The sequence below is a fragment of the Oncorhynchus tshawytscha genome, linkage group LG26 (genome assembly GCF_018296145.1).
Source record: "Oncorhynchus tshawytscha isolate Ot180627B linkage group LG26, Otsh_v2.0, whole genome shotgun sequence".
NCBI lineage: Eukaryota > Metazoa > Chordata > Actinopteri > Salmoniformes > Salmonidae > Oncorhynchus > Oncorhynchus tshawytscha.
In genome coordinates, this window is record NC_056454.1 from 11,446,171 (window position 1) to 11,472,407 (window position 26,237).

Below are 26,237 nucleotides of genomic sequence, written 5' to 3' on the forward strand. Positions count from 1 at the left end.
CCATATCAATTCAGACAGTAAACCAAATTCCAAATCCATATTCTCCAATTCCCAATTGAAAAGCATTGAAAATAATTGAAATGTTAGTGTCCTTCCTGAATTGACCGGGATTGAAATGGAATTCGCCCCAACCCTGGTTTGTGTTGTGAGGGTGTCTCACCTCGGTGTAGGCCTGGGTCACTTGTTCGTAGAGGGTCTGGTGGTGGTGGATGGCCAGCTCCAGGTCCTGCATATCCGAGGGCAGTCCCCCCTCACTACACATCTTACACCAGGCCTCCACCCCAGCCAGGAACTGTATGAACACAGCCCAAAAAGACACATTCACACAACAGAACAGAGACAGATAGATCAATCAACAGAGCCCGGGGATAAATTTCATAGAGAGAGGCCGGCAGGGAGGGAGGAAGGGAAGCATGGAGGGAGGAAGGGAGGTAGGGAAGCAGGGAGGGAGGAAGGGAGGTAGCGAAGCAGGGAGGGAGGGAAGCAGACAGGCAGGCAGACCCTCTTTACGAGAGGCTGAGGAAACCCTGGACCCCGCCTGCCTGCCTGGCTCTCTGTAAAGCAGCATGGTCTACAGCCGACAGGCACACCTGTAGCCCCAAACAATCTGCATCATAGCAGCTGCTGCCAAGGCAACGCAGGTCTATCTTAACGACCTCTACACAGCAACAGGCAACAGCCAGAGAAATACAGGACAACACTGACACTACAATCTCTCTCAGACGGCCTGTGGGCTGGAAGGATGGTCAAAGCGTTGATGCAACGCTTGAATTGTCCCCTTTGATGTCAGTACATGTTTTACACAAATGTCTGCATTACGTGCTCAAACTTCAAGTTAGGTAGAATTCAGGGCTATGTGACTGAGTGACAACAGTATGAGGGTTGCAGCCCGTACGCCTACTGTCTACTGCCAACCTGTTCCGACTTCTGGTGGAAGACGGCCGACATGGCCAGGATGGTGCTGCGTTCATCCAGGGCGGCGGCAAAGCTCTTCCACTCCTGGTCCAGCTGGGCCGAGATCTGTTTGATCTGCTGCGAGGCGTAGTGGCCCGCCTCCGACAGCCGCGACGCCACCGACATGATCCGGTTGATGTTCACATAGGCATTCTGCACCGAGGGAGGGAGGGACACACATAGAGAAGACATCATATATTATGGGAAAGATCCAGGGTCTATATCAGGGTTATTCAACTTGTACCCGATGAGGTCCGGAGCTGGTTTTCCATTCTACCTGATAATTCATTGCCAGAGTTGAGTTTGAGGGGTCAATATAATTTAATTCAGGATCTATTTAATTTAATTCAGGATATATTGAATTAAATTCAGGATATTGTTTTTAATTTAATTCAGGATCTATTTGCTCCTTATAGCCCTGCGACCAACCATCAAACAGGCAAAGCATCAATACAGGGCTAAGATTGAACACCGGCTCCGACGCTCGTCTTATGTGGCAGGGCTTGCAAACTATTACAGACTGTAAAGGGAAGCACAGCCGCGAGCTGCCCAGTGACACGAGCCTACCAGACGAGCTAAACCACTTCTATGCTCGCTTCGAGGCAAGCAACACTGAGGCATGCAGGAGAGCATCCGCTGTTCCGGACGACTGTGTGATCACGCTCTCCGTAGCTGACATAAGTAAGATCTTTAAACAGGTCAACATACACAAGGCTGCAGGGCCAGATGGATTACCAGGACATGTGCTGACCAACTGGCAGGTGTCTTCACTGACATTTTCAACATGTCCCTGATTGAGTCTGTAATACCAACATGTTTCAAGCAGACCACCATAGTCCCCAAGAACACAAAGGCAACCTGCCTAAATGAGTAGCACTCACATCCGTAGCCATGAAGTGCTTTGAAAGGTTGGTGAGGGATCACATCAACACCATTATCCCAGAAACCCTAGACCCACTCCAATTTACATACTGTCCAAACAGATCCACAGATGATGCAATCTCTATTGCACTCCATGCTGACCTTTCCCACCTGGACAAAAGCAACACTTATGTGAGAATGCTATTCATTGAGTACAGCTCAGCGTTCAACACCATAGTACCTTCAAAGCTTATCACTAAGCTAAGGATCCTAAACACCTCCCTCTGCAACTGGATCCTGGACTTCCTGATGGGCTGCCCCAAGGTGATGAGGGTAGGTAACACAGGCAACACTTCTGCCACGCTGATCCTCAACACTGGAGCTCCCCAAGGGTGCATACTCAGTCCCGTCCTCTACTCCCTGTTCATCCACGACTGCATGGCCAGGCATGACTCCAACACCATCATTAAGTTTGCAGACGACACAACAGTGTCACCGACAACGACGAGACAGCCTATAGGGAGGAGGTCAGAGACCTGGCCGGGTGGTGCCAGAATAACAACCTATCCCTCAATGTAAACAAGACTAAGGAGATGATTGTGGACTACAGGAAAAGGAGGACCGAGCATGCCCCCATTCTCATCGATGGGGCTGTAGTGGAGCAGGTTGAGAGCTTCAAGTTCCTTGGTGTCCACATCTTCCAACAAACTAGAATGGTCCAAACACACCAAGACAGTCGTGAAGAGTGTACGACAAAGCCTATCCCCCCTCAGGAAACTAAAAAAATGTGGCATGGGTCCTGAGATCCTCAAAAGGTTCTACAGCTGCAACATCGAGAGCATCCTGACTGGTTGCATCACTGCCTGGTACGGCAATTGCTCGGCCCCTGACTGCAAGGCACTACAGAGGGTAGTGTGTACGGCCCAGTACATCCAGGACCTCTACACCAGGCGGTGTCAGAGGAAGGCCCTAAAAATTGTCAAAGACCCCAGCCATCCCAGTCATAGACTGTTCTCTCTACTACCGCATGGCAAGGGGTACCGGAGTGCCAAGTCTAGGACAAAAAGGCTTCTCAACAGTTTTTACCCCTAAGCCATAAGACTCCTGAACAGGTAATCAAATGGCTACCCAGACTATTTGCATTGTGTGTCCCCTCCCAACCCCTCTTTTTTTTTTACGCTGCTGATACTCTCTGTTTATCATATAAGCAAAGTCACTTTAACTATACATTCACGTACATACTACCTCAATTGGGCCGACCAACCAGTGCTCCCGCACATTGGCTAACCGGGCTATCTGCATTGTGTCCCGCCACCCACCAACACCTCTTTTACGCTACTGCTACTCTCTGTTCATCATGTATGCATAGTCACTTGAACCATATCTACATGTACATACTACCTCAACTCAGCCTGACTAACTGGTGTCTGTACGAAGCCTCAACTTTTATATGTATAGCCTGGTTTTTTACTGTTGTTTTATTTCTTTACTTACCTATTGTTCATCTAATACCTTTTTTGCACTGTTGGTTAGAGCCTGTCAGTAAGCATTTCACTGTAATGCTGTTGTATTCGGCGCACGTGACAAATTAACTTGGATTTGATTTATTCATACATAGAGATGACTGAATCGAAGTGGACAAACAAATGAAGAAATCTAGGTCTCTGTGGCGTGTCTAGCTATACCTAGCAACGTAGTATCGCTTATTAGCCAAACAATCAATGCTACAGAGATACTGTATGACCTGTGAGCCAGTCCGGCATGAAATTATGGTGTAGAGCTTAGCGACAACAAGCATGACAGATTTCTGCAGCTTTGACTGAATCTCTAGCAGGCCACCCCTGATGTCTATGACACTCGCACACAAACAGGTAGACAGACATTTACATCCTCTGTGCTGCCATATGGCTCTGTAGTCCACAAAACCCACCCACCCATCCCTCCACTATGGGAGTTTAATCATCTCTGGCCGCTTTAGGCCCAACCATTTATCAGCTTCACATGATGCACCCACCGTGGGCTTTATTTACCGCTAAACCTGATTAGAACTGGTAATGAAGGCATGAAAAACAAACAGCTCGCTGGTTTAAAGCAGGGCTTTAGTGAACTACGTTCAGACATGGTAGCTACATGCTGGACACGCTGAGCCAAGACACGTCAAAACATAATAACAGCATGATTTAGGAGTCTGTATGAGCAGAGAGAGAGAGAGAGAGAGAGAGAGAGAAACAGAGAGATAGAGGCAGAGCAAGAGAGAGTGTGGAGGGAGCGAGCGAGACAGAGAGAACGAGAGAGAGTGAGAGAGAGTGGTTCTTCAGTGAGAGCCAAGCGGCCTCTGAGTGGGGATGTTTTTATTGTAAAAAATACAATGGCAATAGAAGGCTAGAATGGGACTAAAAAACAAAACTATATAAGTATTGAAAAATATACTGCGTCTGTATAATGTATTTAGTATGTATAAGCTGGAAGTAGAAGCGTTGTTGTCCATTAGTTTACTCTATATTAATATATTTCCCCCTAACCCTAACACCCCTACCACCTAATTGGAGTAAACTAATGGACAACAACACTTCTACTTTATATATATATATATATATATATATTGAGGGATTGGAAATGATGCAGACAATAACACTGATGGAAGGCACAATCTATCAACAATATTAAAGCTGATCTACCCCCTAAATGCTAGGACTTTCCATGCCATTCAAATGTGCATGTGGTGTGTTTGGTACATACAGTGCCGCGAAAAATGATTTGCCCCCTTTCTGGTTGTCTCTATTTTTGCACATTTTTTTATACTGAATATTATCAGAACTTCAACCAAAACCTAATATTAGATAAAGGAAACGCGTGTTTACAAATAACCAACAAATTGATACTTACTTCATTAATTTAATTTAACAAAGTTATGCAACACCCAGCTCCCCTGTGTGAAAAAGAAAGTCATTGACATGGGGCCCATTATGCCTGGTGGAAACCAAACACCGCATTCTACAGTAAGAACCTTATACCAACGGTCAAGCATGGTGGTGGTAGTGTGATGCTTTTGGTGATGCTTGTCTGCCTCAGGACCTGGACCTGCACGACTAAAAAGCAACACATCCCAATCTAATCCCAATTGAGACGTTGTGCCAGGACTTGAAATGAGCAGTTCATGCTTGAAAACACACAAATGTCGTTGAGTTAAAGTATTTCTGCATGAAAGAATGGGCCAAAATTCCTCCACAGCAACGTGAGAGATCTGATCAGGAAACGTTTAGTTGGGAGTCTTTGCAGCGAAAGGTGGCAGAACCAGTTATCGAGTGCAAGGGTGCAATTACTTTTTCACACAGGGGCATTGGATGTTGCATACTGTAACTTTGTTTATGAAATAAATGAAATAAGTATGTAATTGCTATGTTATTTGTTCACCTTGATCTAATATTAGGTTTTGGTTGAAGATCTGATAACATTTAGTATCAAAAATATGGAAAAGTAGAGAATATTAGAAGGGGAGCAAATACTTTTTCTCAGCACTGTATGTGGCTTGATTTCTGAACCAAATAGCACCAAACATGTCTTCATTCTGTCAGAGCAAAACTGCAGTAGAGGCCATTCCCTACTCTAAGGTGTATCTCAAAAGGCACCCTATTCACTACTTATGACCAGGGCCATGTAGGTAACAGGGTGCCATTTGGGAAACATCCTAACAGTAATTTTAATGGCAGTGTAACTGGTAGAGTAGAAGCAGAGGAAATCAAATCAACATTGAGGAAGTAGCCTGCGATTTCAGTAGAGCAATACTAATCTGAACGTGTGTGTTCATATGCAAAATGGACTTCCTCCAGCGCTCCATCGCCAGTGGCCTGCGCTAGATCATTGGTAGCTGTACGAGCATGTTTCTTTCACAACCCTATTTGAAATACTAATACAGTAATTGAAAGGCTTTTTGACTCGCTCCTCGAACATCGACCAGTCTGTCTTTCAATAATTCCGCTTTTACTCCGCTCATACAAAGTGAAATCACTGAGCCATGACTCAGAGTATTGATGTCATCCATATTATTAGATTCCCCCATCCCCATACACTGTGTCCTCTCACACCACATAGTCCTCTCACACCACATAGTCCTCTCACCTCACCTAGTTGCCACACCCCATTTAGTTCCCACATCCCATATAGTCGTCACACACTATATAGTCCTCACATACCATAGAATTCATGGCAAAGTGATTGTGCTGCGTCTGGAGGTCCACGGCGTGTTGGTAGCTGACTCCGATCTCTGTGTGGCTCTGCAGGAACACTTCCTTATTGTGACTGATCCAGTCAAACATCTATGATGGGAACAAACAAAGATACATAAGGTTAGTTAAGGTTGCTGGTTGGGTTACTGGTCCTGTGTGGCTCAGTTGTTAGGGCATGGTGCTTCTGGGTTCGATTCCCGCTGGGCACACCCATTCAGAAATGAATGCACGGCTTGCACGCATATAAATAGCTTACTATATATAATCAATCAATCATCATAATGATCATTGAACATTCCCATTGATGGTTTAGCTGTTGTAACTCATCACAGCACAGCAGACAGACATTATTTCATTTGCAGGTGCATTGGACAGGATCAAGAGAGAGGAAAGACACAGCAAAGGGCTGGATTTGAACCCATGCTTCAGCAGTATATGTGACCCAGAGGCAGCAGCTTAGACCACTAGACCATCCTAGGACACGGCAGATAAACATTCAGTGCTTTACATGATACTGTAGTCCTCTCTCTGGTGTTAATTATACCCTAATGATCATTGGGAGGCTTGCCATCGCTCTTTATTAAGATCCTGCACCAGTACGCTCAACTACATGATCAAAAATTAAATAACGGTGGTGTGACAAGCATGATTATAGGGTCACATTAGGACAGCCCTCTCGGCCAGCAGCTTTACACCCCCGCTCTGAAGAGCCTGCGACATTAGAATACATCTATTTAATCAGGTTTGATTGAGCTGTTAATTAAACATTGGCGCAAGTGTGACCTCTCAGCCCTGCCTTCCAATGTAAGCCCTTATAAAAGGCATGAGTTGTCTGATGTGTTTGTACTGATATAACAGATTACGGAGCAGGTGTTGCTATAGACAATTTGCTCTGATTTAGACATTTTTTAAATGATAGTGCTATGGTAATTATTATCCTACTAAACCATGATCAATTGCAGTAAAAAGTTACAATGGCTTTTCTTTCAATAAGCAATAACTTTAGGAAATAGAATGGGAAAAGCAGAAAAGTGGCAAGGAAAAAATGGTCCTCCATATATTTTGGTTTTGAATCATATTTCCCTTACCCTCAAAGTAGGGTTTGATTTAATCAACTTTATTTTCAAAAGACCATATGATTGAAACGATACTTAGAAATTCTCTAACTTGTCATGCTTATTAAATCACATCTTGACAGCTTAATCTAATCATTTACAAATTAAACGGAGAGAAGCTAGCTAAAGAATAATTAGCTCAATGACTGTTTCCTTTTTTTTATGGGGGACAATTCTGGCTCAGTGCAGTTGCCGATAAATGACTCCCTATCATGTTCACTTGACGATAAGGAACCGTTTGCACTACAAGTTTGCTTTTCCTGCTGCAAGCGCAGGAAAATTCTTGGCAACGAAAGAGTGTTCAAAAGAGTGATCCTACATCTGTGTATCATTATCCAAAATGAACAACAACTTCTTCCTTATCATAAACCTAAAATGTACTCTGTAAAAATGACATATCCCTTGAAAGAAATATATTGATTGCATCAAAAGAGGTCTTTTTTTTTCTCTCTATGGAGAACAACATTGATTTTAATCTATAACTCTCCTGACTAAAAAAAAAAAAGTGTGATTTTTTTCCCATCATATGGCGTTGATCTTTACCAGTGCATGATGGGAGAGGAAGTCTGCGGGGTAGAGGCCAGGCGAGAGGAGCAGTAATTGTTCATTTTGACTGGGTCCCAAATGGCACCAGAATCCCTATAGGTCTTATCACCAGTAGCGGTGAGTGGGTAACATCACAGGGGAAGCCATGCCAGGGGGGAAAAGCCAATATTACAACCTATGTGTTGTGATAATTGCACTCTTTGCTCTCTAACCTGTTAATTCAATCAAATGCTTTGACACCTATGGCCGAGACAATAAGAAGACACAGGCGGCAGAATAAATTCAACCACACCGTTGTTTCATCACAAAACCAGAGAGCAACATCTATCCGGTGAAGTCCACAAAACATATTGCATGTAACAAACAGTTAAATGACCTACAGCATGGTCAAGCAAGTTAATGTTTCCATTTTTGGATCGCTAAACAACTATTGATTTAGAAACACGGATAGTTAGTGCAAGTCACAAAGAAAACTGCATCCACTATTTCAACGTCAGCATTTCAACGTCATCTAATCATCTATGCAGTGACAACTAAAAGATACCAACAACTATGTAGTCCAATAAATGTAATCTAAATATGATGTGGCTCTCCATGGTACTGATTTCTGTGTGTATGCCCGTGTGCGTGCTTGTGTAGCCGATGTGAAATTGCTAGCTAGTTAGCGGTGGTGCGCGCTAGTGGCGTTTCAATCGGTGACGTCACTTGCTCTGGGACCTTGAAGTAGTGGTTCCCCTTGCTCTGCAAGGGCCGCGGCATTTGTGGAGCAATGGGTAACGTTGCTTCGAGGGTGACTGTTGACGTGTGCAGAGCGTCCCTGGTTCGCGCCCGGGGCGAGGGCACGGACATAAAATCTATACTGTTACATTGATGCTGTTGACCCGGATCACTGGTTGCAAAAATGTCACCAAGAAAAAAACATACAAAATAATTTAACTTTGTTCTCTCTGTGTTTCATACATTTCCTTCAATTCGCAGGAGCATTTGGCCTCCCTGGATAAAAAAGTAATAAAATACTAGCCAATCAGCATTGAGCTAAACTGAGTGAGCTCAGCTGTGAATGGTCCTGGCGCATCAAAAAAAAAGGTGTCAAGGGAAGCCTGTTTGGATTTGGCTTCTCACCAAACGTCATTGAATTGTTGCATGTCGTTGCATTGTTGTCCTCCGGTGGTTAGCTAGCTAGCTCAAATAGGCCCTTTCCTAAATTAGCCATGGATGGAGATGGGGATTTGGACTTGTGATTTTACTTAATTCTCCGTACTGGCCAATTATTATAACACAGATTCTGATCCAACCATAAATTCATACATTGTGCCCCTGGACTGTTAGTTGGCCTGGCGCATTGTTGCCCATGAAAGGAAGTTAGGCTAGTGAACAAGCATTTCAGCCTGGTAGCTTAGGACAACAACAATTTAAAGAGTGTACTGTATGACAGAGACATAGACCGTTTAGGCAACATGAAAGAGGAGGATGCCATTGGCGTTTCTCTACAAGTAGGGTGAGTGAACATGTTTTTTTCTACTTGCAAGTGTAACAGCATAGGACTTTACGTCCGTCCCCTCGCCCCGACCTGGGCGCGAACCAGGGACGCTCTGCACACGTCAAGTCACCCTCGAAGCATCGTTACCCATCGCTCCACAAAAGCCGCGGCCCGTGCAGAGCAAGGAGAACCACTACTTCAAGGTCTCAGAGCAAGTGACGTCACCGATTGAAACGCCACTAGCGCGCACCACCGCTAACTAGCTAGCCATTTCACATCGGCTACATCTGTCGGCAGCAATCTGTTTTTAAGCGTGTTTAATCCTATGTTGAAAAGGGATAATGTTAGCTAACTTCACTAGGTAGGCCTACATTGGTTGGAAAAAAGTACATTAGGTATACTTATCACTCTGTTTAGTCAACTGTACAAAGTTTCTACGGGTAGCTTGTCAAGCAGAGCCCACAAAGGATGGGTAATTGACCTAAACCACTCATACTTGTCAGGTAGAGTTCCCTTTAATTTTATGTCAGTAAAATATCAAATTAATGGTGGCCAATATTGAGAGATATCGTAGGGCTACCTTCACGTATCAGAAATTACACCATCAATTGATGTTTAATCAAATCAAATGTATTTATATAGCCATTCTTACATCAGCTGATATCTCAAAGTGCTGTACAGAAACCCAGCCTAAAACCCCAAACAGCAAGCAATGCAGGTGTAGAAGCACGGTGGCTAGGAAAAACTCCCTAGAAAGGCCAAAACCTAGGAAGAAACCCAGAGAGGAACCAGGCTATGAGGGGTGGCCAGTCCTCTTCTGGCTGTGCCAGGTGGAGATTATAACAGAACATGGCCAAGATGTTCAAATGTTCATAAATGACCAGCATGGTCCAATAATAATAATCACAGTAGTTGTCGAGGGTGCAGCCAGTCAGCACCTCAGGAGTAAATGTCAGTTGGCTTTTCATAGCCGATCATTCAGAGTACTGATCGTGTACTGATCGTGAAACGCATGTAGTTATTTGCTGCTAAATTGTTTTGCATGGAATAATCAAACATTTTTAGTTCTGACTATGCTGATAATATTACAACCAAAGTTAACATTTATTTGACAATCCCTTAAAAACTGCACTTGGGTGTCAATGGTTTTAGGGAGTTTTGGGTCTCCTAGCCCCCCCCCCAGCAGTCAAATGAAACGCTCTGCACCTTATTGTGACGTTTTACTGAAAACGACCTCTAGGTCCTGGTTAAAATAAGTCCCCTATGTAGGGAATAGGGTGCCACTTGGGGTGGAAGCTTAAGAGAGCGCACGAGGTCATTATGGAGGACCAAAATAAACATGGGTCTATCCTCCCCTCCATCCTCCTCTCTGTCTGTTATTGTTCCCTTTGATCTTGATCCACACAGATATGTAGTGCCTTTACTGGGGTTGCACACTGACAATTTCATTTCATTGTTCAAAAAATACCCGTATTAATGCTTGAGCTTCAAAGGTGCCCTGTTATAATACGCTCAGTGTTTACAGTCACTGTTCAAATGGCTGGAGTGCAGGTGTGCAACCACAAACGCTACTATGACTGTCCAAGTGCTCGGTCGGACCAGAATTAAAAATAGTCTTATGGAATCTGAGCTTACAATATGACCAGTAGGTGAACTGCTGTAGCTATCCTGTTAGACTGTGAGTCGCGTAACACATTGTTAGTGCAGTGTTAGCAGGCAATCACAGACCAATTGGAGAGGACACATGGAGGGACAGACAGAGTATGTGTGCCAGGCCTTAATTGGCATTGTCCCCAGGGAAATTAATCTTTATCTGGGCCTGGCCTAATCATCAGGAGGAACCATGAGGCTCCACTGTCATTAGAAAAGGGACTGACTGCACTTATCCAGATGAAGGCCTTTGTCTAGAATCCAGCAGGCATTGGCCTACTACTTCATCATTGTAGGGTATGTTGGGGAGAGTGCGGGCTTGAAGGCTTGGAGGGAATATTGCATGGTTAGGAGAATGCCGTTTTTCTTCCTTTCTGTCTGTATAAACTAGCTGTGTGGCCATTTGTTTGAGTTCATTTGTCCGGTTGCATTGGGAAACGGCAGATGACCTGGCAATGTAAAACATTGTTTTGAATGTGTGATCATCATTGTCATCTAAACACAACCACCTTTTCTCGCAGGCTCACCTGTGTCTCTGACCTTGCCAGAGTTATATAGGTCCTAACATGAGGTCATGTTGTTGTTGTTGTGTTATTCCTAATGAGTTTTGGGGTATTTAGGCAATATGAGGTTTTCCTTTAAAAAAAACAAAAAAATGACCTAAAAAATGATTCTGAAATTATTATATATACCTTTGGGCTCATCTGGACAACATTACTGCCATTGTCAAGAGCGATGTGTGCGCAGGGGAGAATAAATAGTTTTTAATACACACTTAAAAATACCTCACTAATTGGAAAAGTGGGCAAAATACATGTTTATTCCCTAAAATAGCATCTCGGGAATGAGGTACTGAACTGTTCTGTTTTTTCAGAATCTTGTAAAAGCACATATCCTTCTAAAAACACAGGCTGTTATTATATCCCATTTAATATGCGTTTCAAATAAATAAACAAAATGCCAGCGTTTATGTATTCAGGCCCTGCATATAAACAGTGAAAGTCTGTGTCCCAAATGTCACCCGATCTGTACACTTTTGACCAGGGCCCAGAGGGCTCCGGTTAAAAGTATTGCACTATATACAGTCGGGGATTGAGGGCCATTTGGGATGCAACCTTAAATAACATCTAGCCAGAAGTTTGTTCATTGCTATCATACTGAGGACTTTCACAATGTGTCTCTAGGATAAATATTTGCATCCAAGGATCAGGGATATTTATATGCGAAAAACCTCTCAATCAGTTTGCAACCTTTAAATATAAATTCCATGTCGACATTTGTCTACCTTACTGTACACAAGGCACACGTTTGGCAATTAGAATGGTCTTACTAGCTAAACGCCCTGCATATTATATTATGAACGTCAAATCACCAGTGTATTTAATGTACTGTGGGTTCATTTTTGTTATTCTGTTAGCAGAGATCATTGGTATCATCTATATCACATTGTCTGATCTGTGTTTTGTTTGTAATTTTACTTAAATTTGCACATTTGTAACCACGAGTTAAAGACAAAAGTCCATAAAATATTTCAATGGACATAAAGATTTTCAATTCAGAAATGGTTTTATTGTGAATGTTTCTAGATCTCTGAGCTTGGTCACTCACCTTCTCTGCGTCCTGCTCAAAGAGGCGGAGCTGGAAACACTGGTCCAGCTTGAGCTTGCGGACGTGCCACATCTGGTGCAGGTGCTGTCTGGTGGAGTGCAGCTTGTCCAGCAGGCTGGCGATCTTAGGCACCACGCTCTGGAAGTCAGCGCTACCCGAGATGCAGTTCCTCCCAGAAAACCCGTCGCTAGATCGGATACACTGAAGCAGCCTCTGGCCCTCCCTGTCCAGCTCCTCCACGGGAGCCTTCATCACCTTCTTCTTGAGCTGCGTGTGCTCGTCGATGAGCCGCCGGGAGCCCTCCACGTCCACCGGGAACTCCTTCTTGGCCAGCAGCTCCTGGAGGTCCTCCAGGCGGGAGAGGAGGTGCACGGCCGAGCCCATGAACTCCTCCAGGGCCACGCGAAGATCCATCCACTCCTCGTGGTTGTACTCCAAAGAGCCCTCAAAGTCGTCTGTCAGCTGGGACGGGTCCACCAACTTAGTCAGGCCCTCCACTGACACCATGCTAGTCTGTCAAGTCAAATCCAAATCAAGTGTTATTTGTCACCTGCTTCGTAAACAACAGGTGTAGACGAACAGTGAAATGCTTACTTAAGGGGGCCCTTCCCAACAATGCAGAGAGAGAAAAATAGAAAAATAGAGAAAAATAACAGAAAGATAACACAAGGAATGAATACACAATGTGTATCAGTACCGAGTCGATGTGTAGGGGTACGAGGTCATTGAGGTAGATATGTACATATAGGTAGGGGTAAAGTTATAATAAACAGTAGCAGCAGCATATGTGGTGAGTCAAAAGAGTTAGTGCAAAGGGGAGTCAATGCAGATAGTCTGGGTTGCTATTTGGCTAACTATTTAACAGTCTTATGGCTTGGGGTTAGAAGCTATTCAGGGTCCATTTGGTTCCACGCTTGGTGCACCAGTACCGCTTTCCGTGTGATAGCAGAGAGAACAGTCTATGACTTGGGTGGCTGGAGTCTTTGACAATGTTTAGGGCCTTCCTCTGACACCGCCTGGTATAGAGGTCCTGGATGTCAGGAAGCTCGGCCCCAGCGATGCACTGCGCTGTACTCTCTGTAGTGCCTTGTGGTCAGATACCAAGCAGTTGCCATACCAAGCGGTGATGCAGCTAGTCAAGATGCTCTCAATGGTGCAGCTGTAGAACTTTTGGAGGATCTGAGGGACAATGCCAAATCTTTTCAGCCTACTGAAAATTCTTTGCGACTGTGTTGGCGTGTGTGACCCATGTTAATTCCTTAGTGATGTGGACACTGAGGAACTTGAAGCTCTCGACTCGCTCAACAGCACACAATCAAGAGGTTTGCATGATGTTACCCCAGCCAAAACATATATAGGCTTCATTGGATGCGTCCCAAATGGCACCCTATTCCCTATATAGCGCTTTACTTTTGACCAGAGGCATACGGGGCCAAGGGTGCCATTTGGAACGCAGACATTCTGTTTCTCATTAGCACTACAGTTCACTGTGGATGGTAGGAATGAGAAAGGGGAGGACCAAGGGGTGTAAGCTTAACCTCACACTACCTAGCACACTACTAATGGCTGACTTCTGTACAGCATTACATGCAGAGAATATGGGGAAAATCGTGGGGGGGGATAATCATTCTTTGCAATCTTTTCTCACCAGTTCCTTTGAAAATACGGCTCTGTGCTTCCTGTCCATTTTAGAGACAGACCAAAATTAACAACTGTTGTCAAGTAGTGCTTATAGTCCTGTGATAACATCACAATAAAATGTTTACTATTCAACTCCGGATGAAATACATAATCATCATCAAAACAGGCATGCTGACTAGAGAAAATGCATGTACGAGAGAAATATAAAATATTTTAACAATGGGCAACCAGACATGCCAACTAAAACAAGGCTCAGTTTTTTCCCATTCTGAGCTCTCCCTTACCTCAAAAGTGAACTTGGCACTGCCAAAGTTGGTTTTCTGCTTCTGCCAGAAGTTGTCCGGTTTGATGATGAGCGCCACGCAGATCTCAGCAGAGAAGGCTTCCTGCAGGGTCTTCAGTAGAGGCTTGATCAGGTCCCACTTGGAACCACGCATATCAATGATCACTGTGAAGCCCCGCTTGCACACATCCTCACTGGGAGATAGAGATGAAAGAGCGAAGCGAGAGAGAGAGAGAGAGAGAGAGAGAGAGAGAGAGAGAGAGAGAAGTGAGAGAGAGAGAGAGAGAGAGAGAGAGAGAGAGAGAGAGAGAGAGAGAGAGAGAGTGAAGCGAGAGAGAGAGTGAAGCGAGAGAGAGAGAATGAAAGAGAGAGAGGTGAGGGAGAGCGAGAGTGGGGGTGGGAGAGAGAACCAACCGTTAGTACGCAGCATGCCCTACACATCACACCAACTCCAAGGGAGCCTGGGTCGGGCTAGGGGGGGGCTCTCCACACTATCCTCCAACACGCCCTACTTAATGTCCTTCAGCCAAGTTAGATCTGAATTGGTCCCTTGACTCCCCAGGACTCTGAGCCAACCACGGTGATACTAAAGCCATTACACCACCGGAACTCATTTAACTGCTATGGCTAAATGACAAGCGCTATTCAATTGGACTTGTTTTAAGCTAGCCCCCTCGTTCTACCTTCAGAGTGATGATTAGCTCCCACGATTCTAACTCTCTGACAAGCCTGTCATCGACGTTAAGCTCTTTCATTCTGGATCAACATACAAATAAGACTATCACACACATATCTCATTCTCTCCTCCTGGGCATGTCCTCTTTTGATGTAGTAGGCTTATTTGTTGGGATTCTCATTTAAATTTCACCCCCCCATAACGAAAGACCTCACTTTTCTAACAGGTTATGAGGCTGAAATGATATTAATGGTCTATTCTTAGGTCCCGATGCTTTGAAAGCACTTGACTGTGATTGGAAGATAAAAATAACCTGTAATTGCTTTGGCCCGCCACATGCCCTCCTCCTCAAGCCTCCCCTACTTCTGGAATTAATATGATCCTCTCCACATCGTTTGTGTTGGAAGACTGGGGGACAAACAAGGGAAAATGTCTACATCCCAAATGGATCCTTATTCCCTATTTAGTGCACCACATTTGACCAGGGCCCATAGGAATATATAGGGAATAGGGTGCCATTTGGGATGCACATTTTATTACATGAAGCATCTCCTTCCCCAGTGGTCACCAACCTTTTCTGAGCCAACATTTTTATTTAAACATGACTTAACAAATGTAAGCTTATGCAACATTAATACCTACTAAAAGCAGTTATGTAGCCATGAGGGTTGTGCAGTAGGCTGTAGGCTATAGGCCCAATACATTATTAAGGCATATTGGCAATGCTTGAATTGCCCTGCTAATTTGGATCTTCTCAGACCATTCAAAAAATATATTTAAAAATTGAGGTGTATGATCACACTGGTCACTTGTTGTATTACTTGAGCATAAATTGCATATTTTACTGGACTGATGGTGCCTGCATCTAATGGTCAGTCTCTCAGCAAAAGGAGGGAGGGAGAGAGGGAGAGAGAGAGCAGTGGAGGCTGCCTCTCACCATCCCTCGGGTCTCCTTCCCTCCGCTGAGATGAGACACTGTCTTCCAGCTGATGGTGAAACTGGAGTCGCACTTCTTTACTTCTGCCTAATGCACAAATTCATGTTTTTTTGTCCAGAAAATGTCAATTTTAACAATGCAAGCCAATCGATACACTTTGTAGTCGGAGTTGATAGGGAGAATCACGTTTTATGGCTTATTAAAGTGTTGAATGAAGTGTTGACAGTGCTGAAGAAAAAGTTAAACATGAACTTACTCATAACAACAGCAGCTCTTTGCTGTATTCATTTAAGTCTCTCTCTAGTCATGGTTTTAAACGTTTTGAAATGTCACAGTATCAACTTCGCTGTGGGATCGTGGACGCTGCAGGCATAGGTGATCTGAGCTATCTGACTGGCCAGCAGTAGTATACTGTAGATGCATTTGATTTGCTCCCCGGGCCCACCGGGTAGGCGGAGTTTGTACCTTCAGACACATAAAATGGTCCAAAATGGGAACACTTCGACTACCCAGCGAGCAGGGCAACTGAATCACCAGCTAGCACATTTGGTTCCTTGGAAGTTATGGGAAAGTACATTTTTGGTTTCCTATTGGTTTTGAAGATCAGCTTTAATATTGCAGCTAGATTTACGGTTCTATCAATATAATTGTTTGCAAAATGTCTAACCTCCCTTTTTATATATATACAGTTGAAGTCGGAAGTTTACATACACCTTAGCCAAGTACTTTTAAACTCAGTTTTTCACAATTCCTGACATTTAATCCTAGTAAAAATTCTCTGTCAGTTAGGATCACCACTTTATTTTAAGAATGTGAAATGTGAGAATAATAGTAGAGAGAATGATTTATTTCAGCTTTTATTTCTTTCATCACATTCCCAGTGGGTCAGAAGTTTACATACACTCAATTAGTATTTGGTAGCATTGCCTTTAAATTGGGTCAAACGCTTTGGGTAGCCTTAAACAAGCTTCTCACAATAAGTAGAATTTTGGCCCCTTCCTCCTGACAGAGTGTAACGATCGTCTGTTGAAGAAGGTGTGGACCAAAGCGCAGCGTGGTAAGTGTTCATACTTTCATTTCAACTGAACACTGAATAACAAAAATAACAAAGAGAATGAACGAAAACCGGAACAGTCCTGTCAGGTGCAGAAACACAAAAGAGAAAATAACTACCCACAAAAACCCTGTGGGAAAAGCTACCTAAGTATGGTTCCCAATTAGAGACAACGATAGACAGCTGTCCCTGATTGAGAAACATACCCAGCCAACACAAAGAAATACAAAAATATAGAAAAGGGAACATAGAATGCCCACCCAAATCACACCCTGACCAAACCAAAATAGAAACATAAAAAGCTCTAAGGTCAGGGCGTGACAGTACCATCCCCCCCTCCGGCAGCAAAACCTGAACCTATAGTGGAGGGTCTGGGTGGGCATTTCTCCGCGGTGGCGGCTCTGGTGAGGGACGTAGACCCCGCTCCACCTCTGGCTTGGCCGACTTAGGTGGCGCCCCTAGAGTGGGGACCCTCGCCGCTGACCCGGACCGGAGGGCGACACTGGAGGCTCTGGACCGGAGGCGACTCTGGAGGAAGGAGACGCAGAGACAGCCTGGGGAGACCTACAGGGGAGGTGCGTGGAGGAGGTACCGGATGAACCGGGCTGTGGGGGAGCACTGGAGCGCAGCCTTGGCACCACTCCTCCAGGCTGAATGCTCACTTTAGCCCGGCCACTCGAGTGCAGGCACAGGTCGAACTGGGCTGTGGGGGAGCACTGGACATCTGGTGCCCACCCAATGACCACCCAAATCACACCCTGACCAAACCAAAATAGAGACATAAAAAGCTCTAAGGTCAGGACGTGACACAGAGCTGGTGTAACTGAGTCAGGTTTGTAGGCCTCCTTGCTCGCACACACTTTTTCAGTTCTACCCACAAATGTTCTATAGGATTGAGGTCAGGGCATTAGATGACCACTCCAATACCTTGACTTTGTTGTCCTTAAGCCATTTTGCCACAACTTTGGAAGTATGCTTCGGGTCATTGCCCATTTGGAAGACCCATTTGTGACTAAAGCTTTAACTTCCTGACCTGATGTCTTGAGATGTTGCTTCAATATATCCACATCATTTTCTTCCGCATGATGCCAATTATTTTGTGACGTGCACCAGTCCCTCCTGCAGCAAAGCACCCCCACAACATCATGTTGCCACCCCTGTGCTTCACGGTTGGGATGGTGTTCTTCGGCTTGCAAGCCTCCCCCTTTTACCTCCAAACATAATGATGGTCATTATGGCCAAACAGTTCTATTTTTGTTTCATCAGACCAGAGGACATTTCTCCAAAAAGTACGATCTTTGTCACCATATGCAGTTGCAAACCGTAGTCTGGCTTTTCTGTGGTGGTTTTGGAGCAGTGGCTTCTTCCTTGCTGAGCGAACTTTCATGTTATGTCAATATAGGACTCGTTTTACTGTGGATATAGATACTTTGTACCTGTTTCCTCCAGCATCTTCACAAGGTCCTTTGCTGTTGTTCTGGGATTGATTTGCACTTTTCGCACCAAAGTACATTCATCTCTAGGAGACAGAACGTGTCTCCTACCTGAGCAGTATGATGGCTGTGTGGTCCCATGGTGTTTATACTTGCGTACTATTGTTTGTACAGATGAACGTGGTACCTTCAGGCGTTTGAAAATTGCTCCCAAGGATGAACCAGACTTGTGGAGGTCTACAATTTTTTGTCTGAGGTCTTGGCTGATTTCCTTTGATTTTCCCATGATGTCAAGCAAAGAGGCACTGAGTTTGAAGGTAGGCCTTGAAATACATCCACAGGTACACCTCCAATTGACTCAAATTATGTCAATTAGCCTATCAGAAGCTTCTAAAGCCATGACTTTTTCTGAAAATTTCCAAGCTGTAAAGGCACAGTCAACTTAGTGTATGTAAACTTCTGACCCACTGGACTTGTGATACAGTGAATTATGAGTGAAATAATCTGTCTGTAAACAATTGTTGGAAAAAATACTTGTGTCATGCACAAAGTAGATGTCCTAACCGACTTGCCAAAACTATAGTTTGTTAACAAGAAGTTTGTGGAGTGGTATATGTAAATATTCCGACCTCAACTGTGTATATATACTGTGTATATACCCCCCCCAACCCTACCTATAAATGAACAGACAACAATACTCCTACTGCTACTTAGAGCTATTTTCGCTCACTTACCTCTTTCTGCAAGTGCTGGATTTTCAACCACAGTGGCCAATCCGCCATTCCTTCTAGCTCTGTCAAGTTGGATGTTGATCATTGTCAGACAGTCATTTTCAAGTCCTTTCATAGATTTTTAGGCCAATTTAAGTCAAAACTGTAACTAGGCCCCTCAGGAACATTCCATGTCTTCTTGGTAAGCAACTCCAGTGGATATTTAACATTTGGTTTTAGATTATAGTCCTGCTGAAATAGACCAATAGATTGCGATCAACCAGTTGGTCTTCTTCAGTTTGCGATCAACCAGTTGGTGTTCATCGACCTGGCCAAGGCTTTCGACTCTGTCAAGCACCATATTCTTATCGGCAGACTCAGTAGCCTCGGTTTTTCTAACGACTGCCTTGCCTGGTTCACCAACTACTTTGCAGATAGAGTTCAGTGTGTCAAATCGGAGGGCATGTTGTCCGGTCCTCTGGCACAGATTTTTTATGAATTTATTTGCAAATTATGGTGGAAAATAAGTATTTGGTGAATAACAAAAGTTTATATCAAAACTTTGTTATATACCCTTTGGTGGCAATGACAGAGGTCAAACGTTTTCTGTAAGTCTTCACAAGGTTTTCACACACTGTTGCTGGTATTTTGGCCCATTCCTCCATGCAGATCTCCTCTAGAGCAGTGATGTTTTGGGGCTGTTGCTGGGCAACACTGACTTTCAACTCCCTCCAAAGATTTTCTATGGGGTTGAGATCTGGAGACTGGCTAGGCAACTCCAGGACCTTGAAATGCTTCTTACGAAGCCACTCCTTCGTTGCCCGGGCGGTGTGTTTGGGATCATTGTCATGCTGAAAGACCCATCCACGTTTCATCTTCAATGCCCTTGCTGATGGAAGGAGGTTTTCCCTCAAAATCTCACGATACATGGCCCGTTTCATTCTTTCCTTTACAGAAAAACAGCCCCAAAGCATGATGTTTCCACCCCCATTCTTCACAGTAGGTATGGTGTTCTTTGGATGCAACTCAGCATTCTATGCCCTCCAAACACGACGAGTTGAGTTTTTACCAAAAAGTTCTATTTTGGTTTCATCTGACCATATGACATTCTCCCAATCTTCTTCTGGATCATCCAAATGCTCTCTAGCAAACTTCAGACGGGCCTGGACATGTACTGGCTTAAGCAGGGGGACACGTCTGGCACTGCAGGATTTGAGTCCCTGGCGGCGTAGTGTGTTACTGATGGTAGGCTTTGTCACTTTGGTCCCAGCTCTCTGCAGGTCATTCACTAGGTCCCCCCGTGTGGTTCTGGGATTTTTGCTCATCGTTCTTGTGATCATTTTGACCCCACGGGGTGAGATCTTGCGTGGAGCCCCAGATCGAGGGAGATTATCAGTGGTCTTGTATGTCTTCCATTTCCTAATAATTGTTCCCACAGTTAATTTCTTCAAACCAAGCTGCTTACCTATTGCAGATTCAGTCTTCCCAGCCTGGTGCAGGTCTACAATTTTGTTTCTGGTGTCCTTTGACCTTTGGTCTTGGCCATAGTGGAGTTTGGAGTGTGACTGTTTGAGGTTGTAGACAGGTGTCTTTTATACTGATAACAAGTTGAAACAGTTGCCATTAATACAGGAAACGAGTGGAGGACAGAGGAGCCTCTTAAAGAAGAAGTTACAGGTCTGTGAGAGCCAGAAATCTTGCTTGTTTGTAGGTGACCAAATACTTATTTTCCACTATAATTTGCAAATAAATAAATTAAAAATCCTACAATGTGATTTTCTAGATTTTTTTTCTCATTTTGTCTGTCATAGTTGAAGTGTACCTGATGATGATGAAAATTACAGGCGTCTCTCATCTTTTTAAGTGGGAGAACTTGCACAATTGGTGGCTGACTAAATACTTTTTTGCCCCACTGTATATCTCACTGATCATCCCCAAAGCCAACACCTCATTCGGCCGCCTTTCCTTCCAGCTCTCTGCTGCCTGTGACTGGAACGAATTGCAAAAATTGCTAAAGTTGGAGCCTTTTATTTCCCTCACCAACTTTAAACATCTGCTATCTGGGGGGAGCACGTGATGCTGCGGAGCTGAGCAGACGTTGACAAACCGAGCTCTTCAAAGTTATTCTATTTTTACCTAAATAACAACGTTGAAACAATATTCTAACATTGGCTGATAAATTGTCAAGTACTTACCTTCCCAAAGAGCCATGGACCTACGACTGAGAGGCAAGAAGGATGACCAAAACATTGTTGATTCCCAAGATAACGATAACGCTACAGCTAGCAAGAATAGCATTAGCCCTCATAACTCAGACGACAGTTCCAGACTGTTGCTCTCAGCAGCCTCTTGCGAGCCTGCCGACATGCTGGCTACTCTCCTCCGGGAAATTCAGGATGGTAACAGAGGTCTTTCTCTGAAAATTGATAAGAAATCGGCTGAACTCCATTCTTCCATTGACGACCTGAAATCCTCCATGAATGATCTCCTTTTGAGGATGACTGAGGCAGAGTTGCGCATTGGCACAGTTGACGATACCATCGCTAGACATGACCAGGTCTTGATACAACTGCAAAAGGACAATGCCTACCTCAAAAACAAGGTAGATCAGATAGAGAACCAGAGTAGACGTAGTAATATCCATGTGGTGGGATTGAAAGAGGACAGTGAGGGCCGTGACCTGGTCCGTTTCTTCACTCAATGGATCCCAGAGGTCCTAGGCATAATCAACTTCACCAAGCCGCTGGAAATCGAACGCGCCCACAGAACATCAGCGCCGAAACCCCGGCCAGATGAGCCCCCACGAGCCGTCCTGATCAGGTTCCTCCGTTTCCAAGACAGAGAGAAGATACTGCAACTCGCAAGAGCCAAAGGGGACATCACCATCGATGGCAAGAGGGTCAGCCTTTTCCCAGATATGAGCGCGGATCTCGCCAGACGTAGCAAGCAGTTCAGACCTGCCACCAAAGCACTGAAGGAGAAGAACATCACCGGCTACCTCATCCACCCTGCGCGGATGAAAGTTCAGTACAAAGGCCGAAGCCATCTCTTCAACACACCGGGAGAAGTGCACACTTTTCTCAAAGAACTGAGCAACGTCTGAGCCAGGACGGTCTCTCTGGGGGATAAAATGCAGTTTGTTTGTTTTCTCTTATCCGGATTGAACTGCTGGTATCTCCCGGTCACTATAATTGATTTGTTCATTTTCAACTAACCGTATCTTTCCGGGGTGAGTTCTATTACATTTACAGGAGAGTATATTTTGGTTTAGTCCATATCTACTGGGCGAAGCAATAAGTGAGCTTAGGCCCACTGCTTTCCCCCTCATTTATGTTAATCTTTCGAAAAGAGACTCAAGCATCCCTTACCGTGGGCAGTAAATATTCAGCCATAAATATCTATTCACAACGTTTGTTTTCAATTTAGAGAGCTCGCAGGTTTTAGTTTACGCCAAGCTTTAGCTAGTAAGAGCCAGATGGAAAGCGAGCAGCAACGTATCTCTACAAGTGTATTCATGTTTGGTTGTTGTTTTAGTCTGACAATCGGGGTGGGTGGGATTTTATTATTTTTTTCTATGTTTATTGTTTCCTTCCTGAAGAAGGTGACACAGGTCACTTTTGTGCTCAAACCAAAGTTGAAACATTTCCTAATTATCTGCATATGATAGATTTATATTCAGTTACATATTTGAAACGCAACCTATGCTTAATCCACTAAAATATGTCACATTCAACGTAAAAGGTCTTAACAGCCCGATTAAAAGGAAAAGAGTCTATACATACCTGAAGAAATTAAAGGCTGACATTGTGTTTTTACAAGAAACACATCCTACAGCCAGTGAACACAAGAAATTGAAGAGGGAATGAGTAGGACAAGTTTTTGCGTCCTCTTTTAACTCCAAAGCAAGAGGAACTGCAATTTTGATAAGTAGACACATCCCCTTCTGCGTTAACAACACCATCTCTGATCCCTCTGGCAGGTTTGTTTTGGTGCAGGGGCATATGTTTTCAGAGTCTTGGACCCTATTGAATATTTATGCTCCTAACTTTGATGACCATATGTTTATTCAGAATGTCTTCCTTCAGGTTGCTCAAGCACCACCAGGATGGCTACTGGTTGGAGGAGATTTTAATTTTTGCTTAGATACAGTTCTTGATAGGTCTTCTGATAAACCCTCACTTCTTACCAAAGCTGGCAAGCTCACCATGTCATTCATGAAAAATCTCAATTTACTAGACATCTGGAGACAGTTGCACCCACAGGATAGGGACTACTCTTTTTATTCACACCCACACAAGACACACACACGCATAGATAACTTTTTACTTTCGACACAACTGTTTCATAGAGTGTTAGATGTCGAGTATCTCCCCAGATTGCTTAGTGACCATTCTCCTCTGGTATTATCAATCTCCATTCCTACCAAGGTAAATGGAGCATATAGATGGAGACTAAATTCTACACTCCTAAAGCAACCTGAATTTTGTGCATTCATCAAAGAGCAGATCAATATTTTTACTTTGACAAACAAACCCTCTGCTCCTGACAGCTTCATTCTTTGGGACACATTGAAGGCCTATCTGAGGGGACAGATTATTTCCTATACTAAAGGGCTGAAGAGAAAACACGGTGCAGAACTGAGTGCCCTTGAATCTGAAATCTCCGAGCTAGAGAAAACCTACCAAAGAGGCCCGACTAAAGATCTATACATGCTTTTGGTAAATAAAAAATTTAAATATAATATTCTGAACACATATCAAGCTGAGAGGGCCATCACTAAATCAAAACAGCGTTATTAAGAGCTTGGAGAGAAAGCTCACAAAGTATTGGCATGGCAACTGAAAGCAGAGGAAAGTAAGAGGACAATTAATGCCATAGAAACTCTTACTAATGAGATATCTTTCAACCCTACTGAAATGAATGATACTTTTAAGAAATACTATGAAGACCTCTACACTTCCCAATCAAGCGATGATCTATCAGAGATCGACTCCTTTCTCTCCTCAGTCAACCTCCCATGCCTGTCAGGGGAAGACAGCGAGCGCCTGAGTGAACACTTCTCAGTTCCTGAATTGTTGGAGGCCATTAAATCCTTACCTTCTAATAAATCTCCTGGGGAGGATGGCTTCCCTCCAGAGTTCCATAAAGAATTTAGGGAGCTGTTGGTCCCCTACCTTATGGAGGTACTTAAAAAAGCCAGAGAAGACAACTGCTTTCCAGAGTCCTTCTCTCAAGCAGTGATTACTGTAATCCACAAGAAAGGGAAAAACCCGCTAAAGTGCGCCTCCTATAGACCAATCTCTCTCCTTAACACAGATTGTTAACTGGTCACCAAGATGCTTTCTAAGAGACTGGAGTCATGTCTTCCCCTGTTGGTCAACCCAGATCAGACTGGCTTCATAATTAATAGATTGTCTTCCAATAATCTCAGAAGGTTCTTTGATATAATTCACCTTGCTAACAAAAACAAAATACCTAGTGTCGCAGTCTCCCTCGACGCTGAAAAGGCCTTTGATAGGGTTGAATGGCCATACCTCTTTCGCGTCTTGGAAAAGTTCGGTTTAGGTACCGTGTTTGTAAATTTGATAAAATCACTCTACAAATCTCCTAAAGCTAGGATTGCTACCAATGGGATTACTTCCTCCTCTTTCCCTCTTTATAGGGGGAACAGACAAGGTTTCCCAATTAGCCCCCACCTCTTTCCCCTCGCCATCGAACCGTTGGCTGAGGCTATTAGAACGTGCCCTGACATACATGTCTTTGAGGTGGGCCCCCATACCCATAAATTATCACTCTTTGCGGACGACCTTATCTTATTTCTAACAAAACCAGAAGACTCCCTCTCTCACTTGCAGATCCTACTACAGTGTTATAGTTCTTTCTCTGGATATAAGGTCAGTTTTGATAAAAGCGAAATCTTACCGTTGTCTGTCTTTGACCATCATACCATCAAGCACAAGTTTCCTTTTAGATGGTCGCCTATGGGCTTCACATATTTGGGCATAATGGTGGATGGTAATCTGAACAACCTCTATATACTCAATCTGGCCAGTTTGTTGCAACAGGTGGAGGTTGACCTTTGTAAATGGATGGACTTACCTCTCACTCTACTGGGTAGAATCAATGTAATTAAAATGAATGTCCTGCCCAGATTTCTATATCTGTTTCAATCTCTCCCTATCCCTGTTCCCGCAGCATTTTTTTCATCTCTCGACAACCTGACCAGATCTGGCACAGCAAAACCCCTAGGGTTGGCCTGGATAAACTGACCCTTGATTACAGTCAAGGGGGCTTAAACCTGCCCAATTTTAGAATGTACTACTGGGCTGCACAGTCTAGGTTTCTGGCTCAGAGGTTTGACAATGGTCCCTCTCCCTCATGGTTGAACATTGCAAAGCTTGAGGTAAATGATGACACTGGGGCAGAATTGTTTTACAAATGGGACAGAAAATCTATACAAACCATCACAGACAACCCTTTAATCATACATTCTGTCCTGGCATGATGTAAACTGCATGAGCTGTTCGGACGAGGGGGATTCCTTTCCCCTAAAACGCCTTTATGGAACAATAGATTGATCCCTATGTTTTTCCAGAATAGTAACTTTAGACCATGGTCTGATAAGGGGATCACTCTTCTGGAACATTGTTACGAGTAGGGAGTTCTTATGTCTTTTGATCAGCTGAAACAGAAATACCACTTGTCTAACAGGGACTTCTTTATCTACCTACAACTACGACACTTTATTAGGGTGACTCTCAAGGGACAATGGAACCTACCTAAGATGTCACCTATTGAACAACTCTGCCACGCAGACCAAACACTGTTCAAGACCATTTCCCGTGTATACAATGCTCTTATGTCAGCACTAACACTGCCTGGGCTAGCTAAACCCCGACTTAGATGGGAAAAAGATCTGGGTATTGATCTTGATGAGGATCTATGTAGTGACCTATGCAGGGATGGTGTTACATCCACATTGAACTCCAGATACAGACTGATCCAGTTTAATTTCCTCCATCAGCTCTATATCACCCCATCTAGACTGCACAAGTTCAACCCA

The 26,237-nt window shown here is 44.0% G+C and overlaps 1 protein-coding gene across 2 annotated transcripts in view; it reads right to left on the minus strand.

Moving 5' to 3' along the window:
• The window catches only part of LOC112225162 (kalirin), a 288,186-nt gene that overhangs the window by 153,187 nt on the left and 108,762 nt on the right, over nt 1-26,237 (minus strand). For both annotated transcript variants that reach the window (XM_042306448.1, XM_024388841.2), the window contains exons 4-8: nt 14,366-14,558; nt 12,441-12,953; nt 6,009-6,131; nt 916-1,107; nt 161-292 (exon numbers count right to left, since the gene is read on the minus strand). In XM_042306448.1, coding sequence (XP_042162382.1) covers nt 161-292; nt 916-1,107; nt 6,009-6,131; nt 12,441-12,953; nt 14,366-14,558 — 1,153 coding nt within the window. The remainder of the gene's footprint in view (nt 1-160; nt 293-915; nt 1,108-6,008; nt 6,132-12,440; nt 12,954-14,365; nt 14,559-26,237) is intronic.